This window comes from Strongylocentrotus purpuratus, unplaced genomic scaffold (assembly GCF_000002235.5).
Source record: "Strongylocentrotus purpuratus isolate Spur 01 unplaced genomic scaffold, Spur_5.0 spur5_scaffold_19, whole genome shotgun sequence".
Lineage (NCBI taxonomy): Eukaryota > Metazoa > Echinodermata > Echinoidea > Camarodonta > Strongylocentrotidae > Strongylocentrotus > Strongylocentrotus purpuratus.
This window is the reverse complement of record NW_022145604.1, coordinates 2,654,062-2,669,259: the sequence shown is the minus strand read 5'-3', so window position 1 is coordinate 2,669,259 and position 15,198 is coordinate 2,654,062. Positions and strand designations below refer to the sequence as shown.

Sequence of the window (15,198 nt, the reverse complement as noted above, 5' to 3'; positions counted from 1 at the left end):
TAAGAATGTTGCCTTTCTTCCACTGGACAATAAGGATGTCTTACCAGGGAAGTCTTGCTATGCATCAGTTAATAACCTCAATGAGTCTTTGCATTATTCGGACATATTCAGATCATGTTTTACTCATGTATATATTCTTTCCTTGTTCATCAATGGACCATCGATCCAAGACGTTGTTACTAACTTACTCCGAAGGTTCGATCAAACCTTTCCGCCAACTAAAAAGCTGTTTTGCATTCTCATAGACTTTTAGACCTTCCTTTTTGGCGTGGTGGCAGAAGTATAGGGGGAAGAGAGAAAATAAATCTTCAAAATAACAGTTGATTTCCTGAATGAGTTTCTTTTCCCCCAACATCCGGGTGCTGGTAAATTGATTTTTGTTAAATCTCCCTCACAATAGGTGGCATACATGCAGAACTTTTGTTCAGAGAGAACGGTACGCGTTTTCAGGGAAATAGAGCAGATCTGGAATATGATTCATGATCTGACAAATTCGACCTTTTAAATTTCATAAATTAAGTGGGTCACGTACGAGAAAATGGGAAATTTTGAGGAGGAGTGGTGTGTGGAGGTAGATAGACAGAGAGAGAGAGAGAGAGAGAGAGAGAGAGAGAGAGAGAGATTGTCTCGGCAAAAATCAACTGTAATTGAGTGCGAAATAGGTGTATTTGAATAGTATGCCCATTAATCTGAATTCCTAGTTTGTGTTGATGGCAGAACCGAAAGAATGCAGAAACACAAAGGATTTAGCAATTTAAAATGGTTCTCTCGACACACGAGGGGGGAGGTATGTACTTAACATATGTAATACCGTGAAGTGAATAGAGGACGATTGAATAGGTAACAAGTGTGTATAACGAATTCTACGGGTGGTATGCAAGGTTCAAATAGGCGAAATAGCCCCTCCCCCTCCATTATACACACAGGTCACTGAGCCTGTATTTTTACCCCCCCCCCCCAAAAAAAAAGCATTAATCGATTTGAACCATTCATGGACACAGGGCATCTTCCTCGTTTTGAAGAAGAAAAAAAAAACGGAAAAAAATAAATAAATTAAAACACACACAAAATAAAATCCGGACAAGTAATTAAGAAATGATTTTTACCCAGCCTTATATGTAAAATGGCTTTTCATCGAATTGGATGTGGTATTGATGCCAATGTCCATGACAATTTCATTGAGTATCAACATATTGACGTCATAATATTCACTGGTAATTAGGGCAACCACTATTGTTTGTACATTGCGGTGAACCGAAACAAGTCAACTATTTTGGTCAAATATTGAGAAGAAAAAATAGGTGTGACCCGCCATGGTCACCTTTTGATAGACAGTTGTTGCCTTGAAATCCAGAGACATTTAAAACTGAAACATTTTCAATATCATACAAAATGATCTATATCTTATACGTCATCATATTACCTCCACTCACTTTCTCAATTGAAATTATCCTCCATCCCTTTTATCAGTTTAAAGTACTTTTAATAACTCATCAATGTTTCCATCAGTTTGCTTCATCGTATAAACCAGAAAAAAACCGCCACGTTCCAATAAAAAATGTAAACTTTATGTCCCACAATCTATGACAAAATCTTACGGGGGAAATGTTATTTTCACAAGCAGCCACTGTTTTATGGAATAAGTTACCGGAATACCTTAGAAATATAGAAACATATAAAAAGTTCAGAAGTAATTTGAAAACATACTTATTTAGCACTTTGTAAAATCTCAAAATCATGAACTATTTTCACTACTTCTGTATTCTGTTCTGTAAAGCGCATAGAGACATGCAATTCTGCCTCGTGTGTTTAGCGCTATACAAAAACGTTTATTTAGTATCATTATCCCTCTACGTTTATATTCATCTAACCGTTCTTCTCTTCTTCAGAAAAACCCAAGTTTATATCCCTCTCTCTCTCTCTCTCTTTTTCACCTTTTATAATTCATTCAAATAAAGGCCTTGTATGCCTGTCCCCCTCACTCTTGCACTCTCCCCCAGTATTTATTTAAATAAATACCTCGCCTGTCTGCCCCCTCACTCTTGCACTCTCCCCCAGTATTCCTTCTCCCCTCTTTTCTATCTCCCTCTCTATATATCTGATCTCTTTCTCCCCCTTTTCTTTTTCCTTCTCTCCCTCCCCTTTCTCTCTTCTCTTCCACCTTTTATAATCTAGTCAAATAAAGACCTCTTCTGTCTCTCCCCTCTCTCTATCTCTTGTACTCCCTCCCGGTACTCCTTCTTCCCTCTTTAATTTCTATCTCCCTCTCTATATATCTCTTGCATTCTTTTTCTATCCCTCTTTTTTTCTCCCTCTCTCCCTCCTCTTTCTCTTTCTCTCCAACCCCTCCCTCTATCCCTCGCCCCTCTCTCTAACCTTACACTCTCCCTTTAGCCACGTGCCACCTTTCAATTTCCCCTTCCTTAAAAATCAAACAAATTTTTGCCACAGCCATATAGTTTTTCACAAAAATGAAACAAAGTGAACAAAACAGAGCAATATTACATTATTACAGAATGTATTTCAAATTTTGTGTTGGTAAAAATGTAGATATAATTTGCAGCATATTATTCAATTTAATCAAAGATTCAAAGATATATATTTATATTCTTAACATTTCAAATTCTTCTATTATAAAAAAAGTATTGGAAAAAAAGACTATAAAATGAACTGAATATGACTTGATTGTCGTAACACTATACATGTATCTTCAAAATTGTAATTCTATTGCAAAAATTAAACAACATCAAATGACAATAAAAGTCAAGTACAAAAATAGCACAAATCTCCTTGAATATAGATTTTTGTTGGGGTAAATGCAGCTGAGAGTATATACCTTTAGATAATATCAATCTTAATTCATAAGCACTCAGGATTCCCAATAGTTGACAATGTTTCAATTGCATGAAAAGCTGGTCACTGACCCTCTTTGTAAAGATACTCATTTGTATGCACCTGCCTAGTACAGTCAAACCTGCTTTAGTGACCACCTGTCTACAAAGATCACATTTTTTCTTTCCCTTGAAAATGGTTTCTCGTTGAAACATGTACTAAAGGAACCTATCTACAAAGACCACCTGTCTTCAAAGATCACCTTTTGTGTTTCCCTTAGGCGGCCGCTATAGACAGGTTTGACTGTATATACATGTACTCTGATTTTCTCCTTTGGCTGTTCCATAAACGTTTCTGTTTTGTTGTTTGAATAAACTTGTGTGTTTTAGCCTAGAGATTATCATTCATTCATTTCCCCGTCTGTTAGATGGAACACCCTAATAGCAAAGGCTGATTTTCAAAGCGCTTAAAGACGTTGGTGGAAAGCGCTTTATAAGCACCGTTTCATTATTATTATTATAGGGGTTAAAGAGAAGGTTGAGTTCTAGCGGGAGAGGTAAAAATTAATTTGTGAGCATTATCGTTGTTATTATGCAAGTGTGGAAGAACATCAGATAAACAATGTTCCCTGAATGGCATGGCTCTTTAAATGCCTTAATATTCTAAATATGGCATGTAACATCATAAAAATCAGGATGGATTTTAATGCCAGATGTTCGTGTAGTCCCATATACATCTTTCTATGTACAGTGCTTGTAACTTTACCAAAAAACTTGGCCAAATTTCTGATCATTTTGATGACTCCTGAACCTTGAAGTACACACCAATACTTATATGCTAGCTAGATGATCAACCTTTTCTGATCGATTCCACAGCGTTTCTTTCACAATGCAATTGCATGACCAAAACTCAACAAAATATTTGAATCAACACTTTGTACCTTTTAAAATAAATTTTACAAAATATTTTCAAAGATGCTAACAGCTTTCCATAATGGTTAAGTCCAACTTAGAGATAAGTTCAACTTAGAATCTTTGTGAAACAACCCCCAGTTTTACCAGAAGTTTCGATTTCATTACCAGAATTTAAAATTACAGAATGGGCATCTAAAAGACCCTCTTTGAACTGATCAGGGGGGCATTTCACAAAACTTGTCATCAGTGACAAATGACAGTTTTTGTTATAAGCTAGTGAAATCCTTCCTTCTGATTGGTTATCAGCAGATTTGTCACTGATTTTAGTCATTTGTCAATGAAAAAAGGCTTTGTGAAATGGGTCCCAGTACTGTCCTTTGATGATATCCTCAAGTTCTTCTCTGCTTCCTTCAACCTTGCAGCAGCTCTGCCTGTCTTGCCTTTAGTTTCTTCCTGTACTTGGCCACCTCCACACCTTCCCAGGTTCGACTCACTCCTGGCGGGAAGAATCTGGAAACAAAACAGCACCAAAAGAAAAAAAAAAAAATAATAGGCATTTCTGTAGTGCCGTCAATCTAGAAATTCTATTCCGAGGCACATTTATTATTACCTCGGCTTTAGCCTAGCTGCCATTACAGCGCTCCGGCATTTCAAGGAATTAATTCCTGCCAGGTACCCATTTACCTCACCAGGGTCGGGTGTGGCAAATGAAGATTAAAGCCTTGCCAAAGGACATTAGTGCCGTATCGGGGATCGAACCATGACCTTTGAATTTCAAGTTAAGTGCTTAAACCACTCAACTACGACACTTCCACATCTTTACTACTAATGTCACTTTTTTGGCAGCATATTGTCTTTGGAGGTAGAAGAGCATTAATACATAAACTTTAACACAAAATTACAGTTTATGATTTGTCTTTTCAGAATAGGAGTGTACAGCCATAGCAGGAGATGCAAGTAAACCACAAAACAGACGACTTTATATGCCCAAAATCCATACGGTCTCTTGTGACAGACGGATAGTAATAATAACAATAATGTATTTATATAGTGCATTTTCCATAGACAGTCAAACCTGTCTGTAGCAACCTCCCAAGGGAAACACAAGCCAGCTTCCTTTATGCTATGGTCACATCACCCAAAAGTAGCCTGCTCGGCGGCCGAGCGGCGAGTTTTAAGCCAATTCTGCCCGGCCACCGAGCGGCGGCCGCCCAGGCACCGCTTGTTTTTAAGGCATCGCTCGGTCGCTGCTAAAGTATAGGCGCGGAGTTAAAATTTGGGCGACGCCTGCTCACTTTCTCTCGTCTCGTTCTCGCGACCTTATCGAGCGTTCACCGTCGAGCGATTTAGGTAAAAAATCGAAGCCGCTAGGTCAAATGCTGTAGAGCAGTTGCCACCCGGTCGCTGCCCGGTCGAGGCTGGGAGATCATTCGGTCACTGGGCGGCGAGTCCAAAATCGATCGGCAGCCTTTTACCTAGTGGCTTCAATTTTTGATCTAAATCGCTTGGCCGCGAACGCTGGATTAGTTTGGTGCCCGGGCGGCGAACGGCCAGGCATCGAGCGTATTTTGAAGCCTCGCTGATCACTGGCAATATTTTTAAAATCAGCCGGCGACTGACGGGAAATCGACAGGGCACCGCCCAGGCATCGCTGGGGCTCTACAGCCTGCTCGACTTCTCCAAATAATCGCTGGGCGATGCCTTAATTCCACTGAGCAGGCTACTAATCGGTCGGTTGCCGCTCTGATTTGTGACCATAGTTTAAGTGTATGTTTCAATGAGAAACAAGAAATGTTGTCTTTGTAGACAGGTGGTCACTAAAGAAGGTTTGACTATATGTTCAAATACGTTTTACAATTATGTCGTTAACAGAAGAGGTGAGTTTTGAGATTTTTTAAAGGTATTGAGAGATCGCTGGTTGCGTAGAAATATGATAAGGTTATCCCACAGATTGGAGAACAGCAGAAGTGAAGGCTCTGTCACCAAGTGTGAATAGCATCCTGGATAACCGATGCCAACAATACAGAGATGAGGCCCTTTTCTGGCTCCAAACATTGTCTGTCCCCTGCTTGGTTAAAGCCATCGGTACCCTGGCCGCTAATACCTACAAGCATATGCATGCTTTCTCAGCAGTCAGGTAAAAACAAATCAACCATTACACTTACTCCTTTTGAATTTCCTGCAAGACTTTCTCCTCTGTTTCACTGAGCTTGTTGTGTACCACATCCAAATTGCGCTCCAGAAATGATGGTCTATTTTTAAAAGAAAAATTGCACAATTTAGTACTCAACAGGAATAAATCTGTAAAATTATCAATCTAAAGTATTTAATAATAGCTTCTTTCAAAAGCAAATTCGTTATGAGTATTATAATTAGCTTCAAATTTATTCTTATTTATCACTCAGTGACTGTTATTTGTTCCGGAGATAATCGCTCTGGAATTTGTTAGCTCCAGGGTTCAGGATGATTACAGTATTAGGTCAAGGGTTAATGTTAAGAATTCACTTTTGCTCCAATTTGCTCCAAGACATGGTATAATAAGGACAATGATGAATGACGCGCCCTCTATATAGCAAACAATACCTAATTGGTGCCTGTTGGTCCCCCATGATCCCCTTTTTGTTATGTTAATTGAGAGCTGATTTGATGAGCTAACCACCCATCAGTGACCATGCAGGGAGGTCGAATCTCCCCTGGCCAAACTAGTGCAGACAGGCTTTAAGTAGGCCTTCAAAGTTTACTGAGCGCTCACCTGTCCATGCCGACTAAAACTGTTGCTACTTTTGCCTGTGAGAAGGAAAAGTGTATGGCTAGTTTGGCAATGTCCACACCATGATCCTGGCAGTACTGAGCAGCATTCCGGCAGGATGCTTTGACCTCATCAGAGGCTGGGTGCCAGTCTGGGGGACCGAAGGAGGTCAACAGAGCCATGGAGAGGGGCGAGGCCGAGATCACACCAATTCCTTTTTGCTATGAATCGAAACAAAGAAACAAACTTTGCTAATAAAGCGCTTTCCATCGTAGTCTCTAAGCGCTTTGGAAATCAGCCTTTGCTATTAGGGTGTTCCATCCAAAAGGAAGGAAAATGAATGAATGAAAGGCTAAAACACACAAGTTTGTTAAAACAACAAAACAGAATTGTACTATTAAACCAGAAACAAAGGTGTCGTAGTTGAGTAGAAATTCCCTAATTTTCATATCAATCATCACTTTTTCTAAAAAACTTATACAAATCTCTCCTCTACAATGTATGTTCATTTCTCTCTTTGCTCATTCCTCCCTCCCTTCCCCTCCCTCCCCCTCTCTCTCTCTCTCTTTTGATTTCCTCCTTTAATTTGAAAGCCAACCCGATGCCTGGTTAAACCCTTGTTTTGAGGGCAATCCAACCTTCGAAATGAGTTATTAGTATGAAAGCAGGAAATAAGAGAAACAGAATGGCAAAAGTTTGAGATAAATCGGACCAAAAGATAAGAAAGTAATGGGCGTTTGAAATATGTAATCACTACATGTCTGCAAACCTCAAATTGGCATTTTGTTCAGTGGATTGTGACATAGTCATGGACAACGTTCCAGTTTATCATGTACAAAAATATTCTAACTTTCTGTTTTTCTGTTGAGTACCTACTCCTTGGGGTATTACTCAAAATATATTATGGATAGCATATACTACTACAGGTCCTCTAAAAAGTAAAGATCATCTTGTGTCATGCATTTCGAAAAATCAATATTTTAGGAATTGTTGGTGTTGAAACAAATGGGAGAGTTGTCTGCCACTACATCATAGTGACATTATCAATTTGGCCAATTTGAAATTCCCATACATATAGTGATAATATAAGTCATAATTTTATTATTATTTGTCCGACTTCATTCAAACTTTCACCTATTTGCTATTAAGGTTGGAGTTTCCTTTAAATCCCGTCTGCACTAGTTTGGCCAGGGAAGATTAGACTTCCCTGTATGGTCACTGACAAGTGATTATCTCATCAAATCAACTCTCAATTAAAAGAGGACCACGGGGGACCAATGGTCACCATTTAGGCATTGTTTGCTATATAGAGGGCGCAAGTAGCTATAAGTAGTGTAGTGGGGCCTTAAAGGAAACCCATTCTTATTGACCTACCTCAAAGAATGCAATATGATCAAGTAATGAAGAATCGTTGAGGTCCAGATGACAATATGATAATACTGAGTCTATCTTCACTGTACTCCGTTCGACAATCTCCCTGGATAATGAAACACAAGAAGCAGACTGTTATCTAAAGCAGGAGATTAATGAACAAGATGAATATGACTGCGACTATAATATGCTCTGCCTACATATAAATTCAGTTATCAATGAGATGTGAGTTGGTCTAGCGGCACGTTCACTTGGTCAGCTCTTTGTCTGCGCCTACAACCTGCCTCAGGCGACACCGATTCGATTCTTTCAGATGGTGACGTTAAAGGTCGGTCCCCAGACGTAAATAATCATATCTGATTGATACACGTCTGTAAAAACCTAATTACACACACATATGGTGACCTTTAATATCTGACCTCAAGGACCAAAATGCTTATCATTTTAATTTCTTTAGGGGTATTAATCATTACAGTAATAAGTTATTTTCTGGTATTTTAAATCATCACAGTAATAAGTTATTTTCTGGTATTTGAAATCATTACTGTAATAAGTTATTTTTGGGTATTTAAAATCATTACAGTAATATGTTATTTTCTGGTATCTTAAATGACCTGTGAGCTTTTACCTTTCACAACCAAACTCTAATCAGTTCATTTCTTCCTGTTCATACATACTTCATCCAGATAACCCAGATTAAAACATGAATCTTGTCAATTTGGTAACAGAGCTCTGGTAGAAAGCAAATCTTTTAGAAGAAGCTCATACAGACTTAAAGACAAAGGAAGAAGAGAGAGAGAAAGAGAGGGAAACAGATTGAAAGAGGAAGAGAGAGAAAGAGAGAGAGAGAGAGAGAGGGGGAGAGGGGGAGAGGGGGAGATAGAGAGAGAGAGAGAGAGAAAGAGAGAGGCAAAGAGAGAGAGTGAGACAGAGAGAGGGAGCACCATGCATACTTACCTTAGTGTGCCTATTGGATACCCAGTGATACCAATAAATCTAGCTTTCCCAGCCTCTTTTATCTTCTGAAGAGCTGGCAGTGTCTCATTCAAAATGATCTCAATATTCTCAGCAAACTCCACATCATGCACCTAGAGAAAGACAAACAAAATATGTTTTTTTAGTCTAATGAAAATTTCAACTATTTATCAACTGAATCAATTGCAAATTGCTATATTTATGCATTCATATTTTAAAGGCACACTTCTGTCCATATTCAATCATATATTCAATCTGAATTGTACATTTCAACTGTATAATACAAGGACACAGGAGAATACACGCGTGTCACTGTTTAAATATAACCTTTTAAGAAGCACTATAACATTTATTGGAACGAAATGCTGGAATACTGTCCAAATGATTTGAAGTTGTGTCCAATATTGTTAAATTTCAAAAAGAAATATAAATCTTATCTGCTGTGAAATAGCATTTAAAGACCCAGGCCTTTATTTGGCTTTTGGTGATCCCCCACATTGACATATCCCAGTGTACAGGTAGCTCTTACCATCTCCTTTTCATATGTACTTTAAATGTTTAAATGTTGAATTTTTTTGTTTGTTTCACTGTTATTTGTGTATCAATTATTTTTTATATATTATATTGCATTTTCTTGTTTATCTTTGAATGTGGAAATCAATAAATGAAATGAAACGAAATGAAATAGCCATGTATTTTTTGTTATGAGTTCCACATGTATGTTTCATTTGATTTTATTGTGGATAGGTGGCAGATATAAACAGTTATAATCCGTAACTGATGTGTAAGTCTTTGCATCAGCAATAACGTGATCTGAAACTTCTCTTGTACATGTTACCTTCTATTCCAAAAATAGCCACAAAAGGTACATCTTTTTATTTGTTCAATTGCAGCAAATATGAACTTGTTCTGTGAAATTATGCTGTCTTTTGCTTTGTGTGATGAAACACTTTTATTTATTTATTTTTTGGCCAATTTTTACCCAACAGGGACCCGGACAAAATAAAGGGCATGTGTTATTGCCCGTGCAGGTCGTTATGTATAATGTACACTGTACATGTAAATAATGTCCTCAGCACACGCCATATTACCTGGATGATATCCACACATCTGAGCCCTAGTCTTGATAAGCTCTCATCCACGCTACGCGTAACTCTCTCAGCAGAGAAATCAAACATGCCTTCCACATCCTTCTCATACCGTCCCACCTTGGTACCGATGTAGTAGCTGCTTCGAGGAATGTCCTCCAGAATCTGGTGAGAAATCAAGAAATGAATCCTGTGTAATAATAACAATTATAATAATGATTGATGATGATAATAATGATGATAATAATGATAATTATAATAATAATAATAATAATAATAATAATAATAATAATTAAAATAATTATAATAATTAAAACTAGAAATATCGCAATATGTATAGCCATGCAATGCGTATGTATCCTCTGGCAGTGGCTGCGATTTTTGTGTCATCCTTATGTTTAAGGGAGGGACAAAGATCCCCTCTCCCCTCCCTGTAACAAAAGGATGACATATCTTTACACATTTTTCTTCTGACTTATCTTGGTTATACAAGGGAGCTTTATCAATTGTTGATACTGTTCTTTAATTCCTTCAAGACACTAGTCAATATTACTACCCCATGATCAAAGTCACATCATCTATAAGTATTCTAACATACCTCTCCAAGCTGTGCTCATGTAACTGACATTGCTTTTTAACTCCTTCAAAACACAAGACCCATTTTATTGCTTATCATAAAATGATGACGTGGATCCGTACACGTGACCAGGCATTTATTTGGCCTAACGCGTAATTTGGATAATGACCGGTCATTAGTAAAATCATGTTATAAAACATCACTTTGTAAAACAAATAAAACATCATCTTATAAAACAAATAATACACATAACTTTGTTCTGGCATTAGTAAAATTACCAACACTTGGTACCTTCAAAACATTCCAAACACCCTTGGCTATCGCCTCTAGGGTGTTAGACTGTTCCAAAGGTACCTCGTGTGGGTAATTCTTACTAATGCCCTCACTGATGTGCATTATTTGCTTACTACACCACTATCAACATACCTTTCCAAGTTTTTCTTCTGACTTGCCCTGGCCGTACCAAGGCGCTGTGTCAATGTAGTTGATACCACTCTTTAGTGCCTTCAAGACGCAAGCCTGACCTTCCGCGTCACTAGGTGCCTCGGCAGTGTAAGGGTTACCTAGAGGCGAAGCACCTGCAATGGCAAGTCAAGTTAAACATAAATTTGAGTTCTGGTCATGCAATTGCATTGTGAAAGAAATGGTGTGGAATCGATCAGAAAAGAATGATCACCTAGCAAGTAAGCATTGGTGTGTACTGCAAGGTTCTGGAATCATCAAACTGATAAGGAATTTGGCCTAGTCTTGGGATAGTTACAAGCACTGTACACAGGAAATACACACAGAATACAGAATACACAGAATAACCCTTTTTTCCCATCCAAGACACCTTCAAATTATGAATTCAAGTGATTGGAGTTGAGCCCTGAGGAGTCGTGCACCCTATGATGTAAAAATTGTCAGTACTCCCTTTGCAGATTTAACGATAATATCACCCAATCGGCTGTTTTACTAGCCCCACGCCAACCAACCTGAAGCTCCGACGCCTGCGGCGCCGGTGTTGTAGCTTCCTGGAGTTAGTGCAAACCATCTGTCTTTAATAGTAGACACGTATATTGTTCACTTCAATAAAAAAATATGTTGTAGAATTGATCAATTCAAAGTCCATTTTAATGTTAAGAGGGTCATACTCATAGTCTATTCCTGCACACACACAGAACCTTACCGAAGCCGACGGAGGACAGCTCCATGCCGGTGTTACCGAGAGGCGTGTAGCACATCCTGGCGACCTCCTCCGGGTCGTGGAAACCCTCAATGTATGTAGCCACCATACCTATGAAACATTTGAGCTGGATGGAATACACAAAACACCAAAGATAAATGGTTAACACCTGACCTGGGTGGAGAGTGGCAAATGCAGATTAATGTCTTGCCATGATGAATGTACCAATATACCATGGCACCATACTCCATGGTTTATTTGATGGTTACCAATTACTACATCTTGTTGAACAAATTTATGAATGTTCTTTACTTTAATCTTGTACATAATTCCAAAATAGAATACGGTTCATAATTCAAGAAATGAAATAGAATTGAATTAATATTAGGAAAATGCAATTATTTAAATGAATTAGTAATAAAAAAGATTGAAAATGATACCAAGAAATAAGAGATGCAATATACATGTACTTCCAAATTTGTGTATATTATACAATAGAAGTAGTTGAAAAATATAATTGTGAGTATTCATTACATGACTGTTAAATCACTTTTGTTCTTGAGATGGGTATCCCCCAGATATTTTCGTTTGATAGTTTATAAAAATACACCAATATATTATTCTTGGAAAATACGATGTAATGAAGTTTGTGTCCAATGTTTTAGGTGTCAGTTGAATAATCAAATGACAAAACTTCAACATTCCAAACGTTAAAAAAAAAATTTTTTTTAAACTATTCATTTTACACATTTGAAGATAGAATTTATCTCAAAAGCAATATGGGTCTGAAAAGTAAAGAATACACTTCAAACTATGGCTTGCCTGTCGTGGCAAAATACATATCCCTTTGACGATTTTACAATGTGGAAATAAAGGCGTATAATCAGTTTATTTAAGTGGGAAAATCCTTAAATACAAACATGGAATATTGTCATAAGATTATCAAATACAAAAAACGATAACTCACTGTTTAAGTAAATGTGTAGAAAAATCATAGTTGGAGGATTTATTGTCCTTTTTTGCCAGCCTTAGACCCCTGTTACACATACGTCTGACAGTGGACTGAGGCCGGCCCCGTAGTCGGCTCGACGTATGTGTAACACCAACTTTTTTCGAAAAGCCGGACTGAAGCCAGGAGGACTCAGTCCACCTCTGGATGTGGTTTGAGGCCGGCCTCAGTCCCGCAATCGGTAGGTGTAACACCAAAGTGGACTCGGGGCCGGCTTATAAGCGGAAGTGACGTAACCTGTCATCATTATCAACATAATACATCGGGCGCGCTTGCCACCTTCTCTTATGTTATTCTTTGTTTTTATCATTCTATCACTCTCTCTTTATGTCTTTCCTTATGTTATTCTTTGTTTTTGTCATTCTATCACTCCCTCTTTCTGTCTTTCCTTATGTAATTCTTTGTTTTTATCATTCTATAGCTTTCTCTTTCTGTCTTTCTTTATTCTTTGTTTCTTCCTTCTATAACCTTCTCTTTCTGTCTTTCCTTATGTTATTCTTTGTTTCTTCCTTCTATAACCTTCTCTTTCTGTCTTTCCTTATGTTATTCTTTGTTTCTTTCTTCTTTCATCTTCTCTTATGTTATTCTTTGTTTTTATCATTCTATCACTCTCTTTTTCTGTCTTCTTTTATGTTATTCTTTGTTTTTATCAAACTTTCTCTTTCTGTCTTTCCTTATGTTATTCTTTGTTTTTATCATTCTATCACTTTCTCTTTCTGTCTTACCTTATGTTATTCTTTGTTTCTTCCTTCTATTACCTTCTCTTATGTTATTCTTAGTTTTTATCATTCTATCAATTTCTCTTTCTACCTTTCTGGAGTCCGCCCCAACATCAGCTCGTGAAAAGGCGACGTGAGGCCGGCCTATGTGTAGACGCAAAATTGCGAGCCCGAGATCACGTGTAACAGGGGTTTGATGATCTCGAGGCGGCTTCAAATTGCAGGTGTGAGGCCGCCTCCGGGGCCCGCTTTAAAAGCCGACGCATGTGTAACTGGGGTCTTAGTCTACCCAATAAATGACATGTGATGGCGCTGCCCATCGACTAAATAGTTATGACAGAGATACGACAGTGTCAGAGGCGTCATAACTACTTAGTCAGGATGTTGTCGTTGATCTTGGCAAAGAGGGCTTCGTGAAACATGTAGTGGACTAGCTCACTAACGCTGATTTAGTCAAGAAGTTAGACTTATGACGGTTTCTAGGAATGGGCCCCTGTAGGCTGTACTTCAACATAATTCAGAATTCAGAAGATGAAGTTGCAGCACCCTAGGCCTAGGGCTAGACCGAAAGCTTCAGTTGATAGAAAAGAATCTAGATAAGTAGATTCTAGACCTACTGTAGAGTGTAGATGTTGTCCTGGTGCACGGTGAGACTACTTCTGAAGTTCTAGCTCAACTGAGCTCACCGCCGACCGAGATTAATTATGGGGGGATCAACATATCGCTTTCTATCTCTGAGGTCAGTGGAGCCAAACGTAATCTCAGCTCAGCGGAACAACCGTCGATATCAGAGACTGTTCGAAGCGAAGCTAGCTATCGGCCTACACCACTGACGCCTGCCACCAGGACAGGGTGCCCCGAGTCGCGGCACCACGACCGGTTACGTTTGGGTAGACTATTTCCACAGTATTTGCGCCATTTTACGTGACGCATGGGAACACACAAAATGGATCGTCACACACATCACAAACGTGAGCCCAATTCTACGAACTAGGACTACATTATACATAGATGAAAGACATTCTTGAAAACTTTCTAATACTTATCGGCTTACTTGGTCAATCTTTGTTGTGAATTCACCGTACCGGATCCGAGAGAGAGAGAGAGGGAGAGAGAGAGAGAAAGAGACCACAGAGATCCACTTAACTAGTCTACTCCAAGTCGTTTTAAATTAAATTTAGTATCCTAATTAGACCAAAAATTTCTTTCTGGGATACCCACATGATGTAGGCCAATGCTAGCTCTGCCAGTTGAGACTACACTAAAAGATAATAATAAGTAAAAGAACAAGAAAATGGAGGAAGAAAGGACACATTAGTAGGGAAATAATATCATTATTGAGGAAAGAAGTTTGCGAGGATAACAAATATACGAGCAGAGTTACGCCCCCTTTAGTTCCGTGTTGTATGCTCTATATAGTGCCTGAATATTGCTGGTGCAAAGCATATTTTCACCGTTTGTGGACAAAGATCAATTAGGTCAAATAACAAAAATGAATTGTAAGTTCTCGTCCCCGCCCGCCTACTTTTTGGCCGCCGCCGCCACCTCCTTTAAAAAAAAATATATATATATTTTTAATATTTACTATATTCGGAAAAAGGCACATAAAAGCCCCCCCCCCCCCCAAAAGCCTGTGATTCAGTTTTGTTTAAATAGATTCTAAAATGAAACAAATCATTTGGCATACATCACATCAGTATACTCACATGCCACAGTATCTGTGAATGAATAGGCTTGGCAGGCTATAATTAGCATGCCAGCCATCTTGGGAAAAAAAATGCAAAATAATTATATAATAT

General features: G+C 38.4%; 1 protein-coding gene across 1 annotated transcript; it reads right to left on the bottom strand.

The window, feature by feature from the left end:
- Positions 1-4,148: 4,148 nt before the first annotated feature.
- On the bottom strand, positions 4,149-14,568 carry LOC115925958 (L-galactose dehydrogenase-like). The gene is made up of 9 exons (XM_030990031.1): positions 14,454-14,568; positions 11,675-11,798; positions 10,933-11,084; positions 9,933-10,094; positions 8,824-8,954; positions 7,870-7,972; positions 6,499-6,716; positions 5,912-5,998; positions 4,149-4,256 (listed from the first exon to the last, which is right to left on the bottom strand). The coding sequence occupies exons 2-9, from the start codon at positions 11,778-11,780 to the stop codon at positions 4,157-4,159; spliced, it is 1,059 nt and encodes a 352-aa protein (XP_030845891.1). The 5' UTR covers positions 11,781-11,798; positions 14,454-14,568; the 3' UTR covers positions 4,149-4,156.
- Between the last annotated feature and the right edge of the window lie 630 nt (positions 14,569-15,198).

Excerpts from the sequence above, each read along its gene's own strand:
- LOC115925958 (XM_030990031.1), bottom strand. The coding sequence starts at position 11,780 with ATGGTGGCTACATACATTGAGGGTTTCCACGACCCGGAGGAGGTCGCC. Across the intron at positions 10,095-10,932 it reads CAGAAGAAAAACTTGGAAAG|ATTCTGGAGGACATTCCTCG; the intron begins GTATGTTGATAG and ends ATTTCTCACCAG. Across the intron at positions 8,955-9,932 it reads GATGTGTGGATATCATCCAG|GTGCATGATGTGGAGTTTGC; the intron begins GTAATATGGCGT and ends GTCTTTCTCTAG.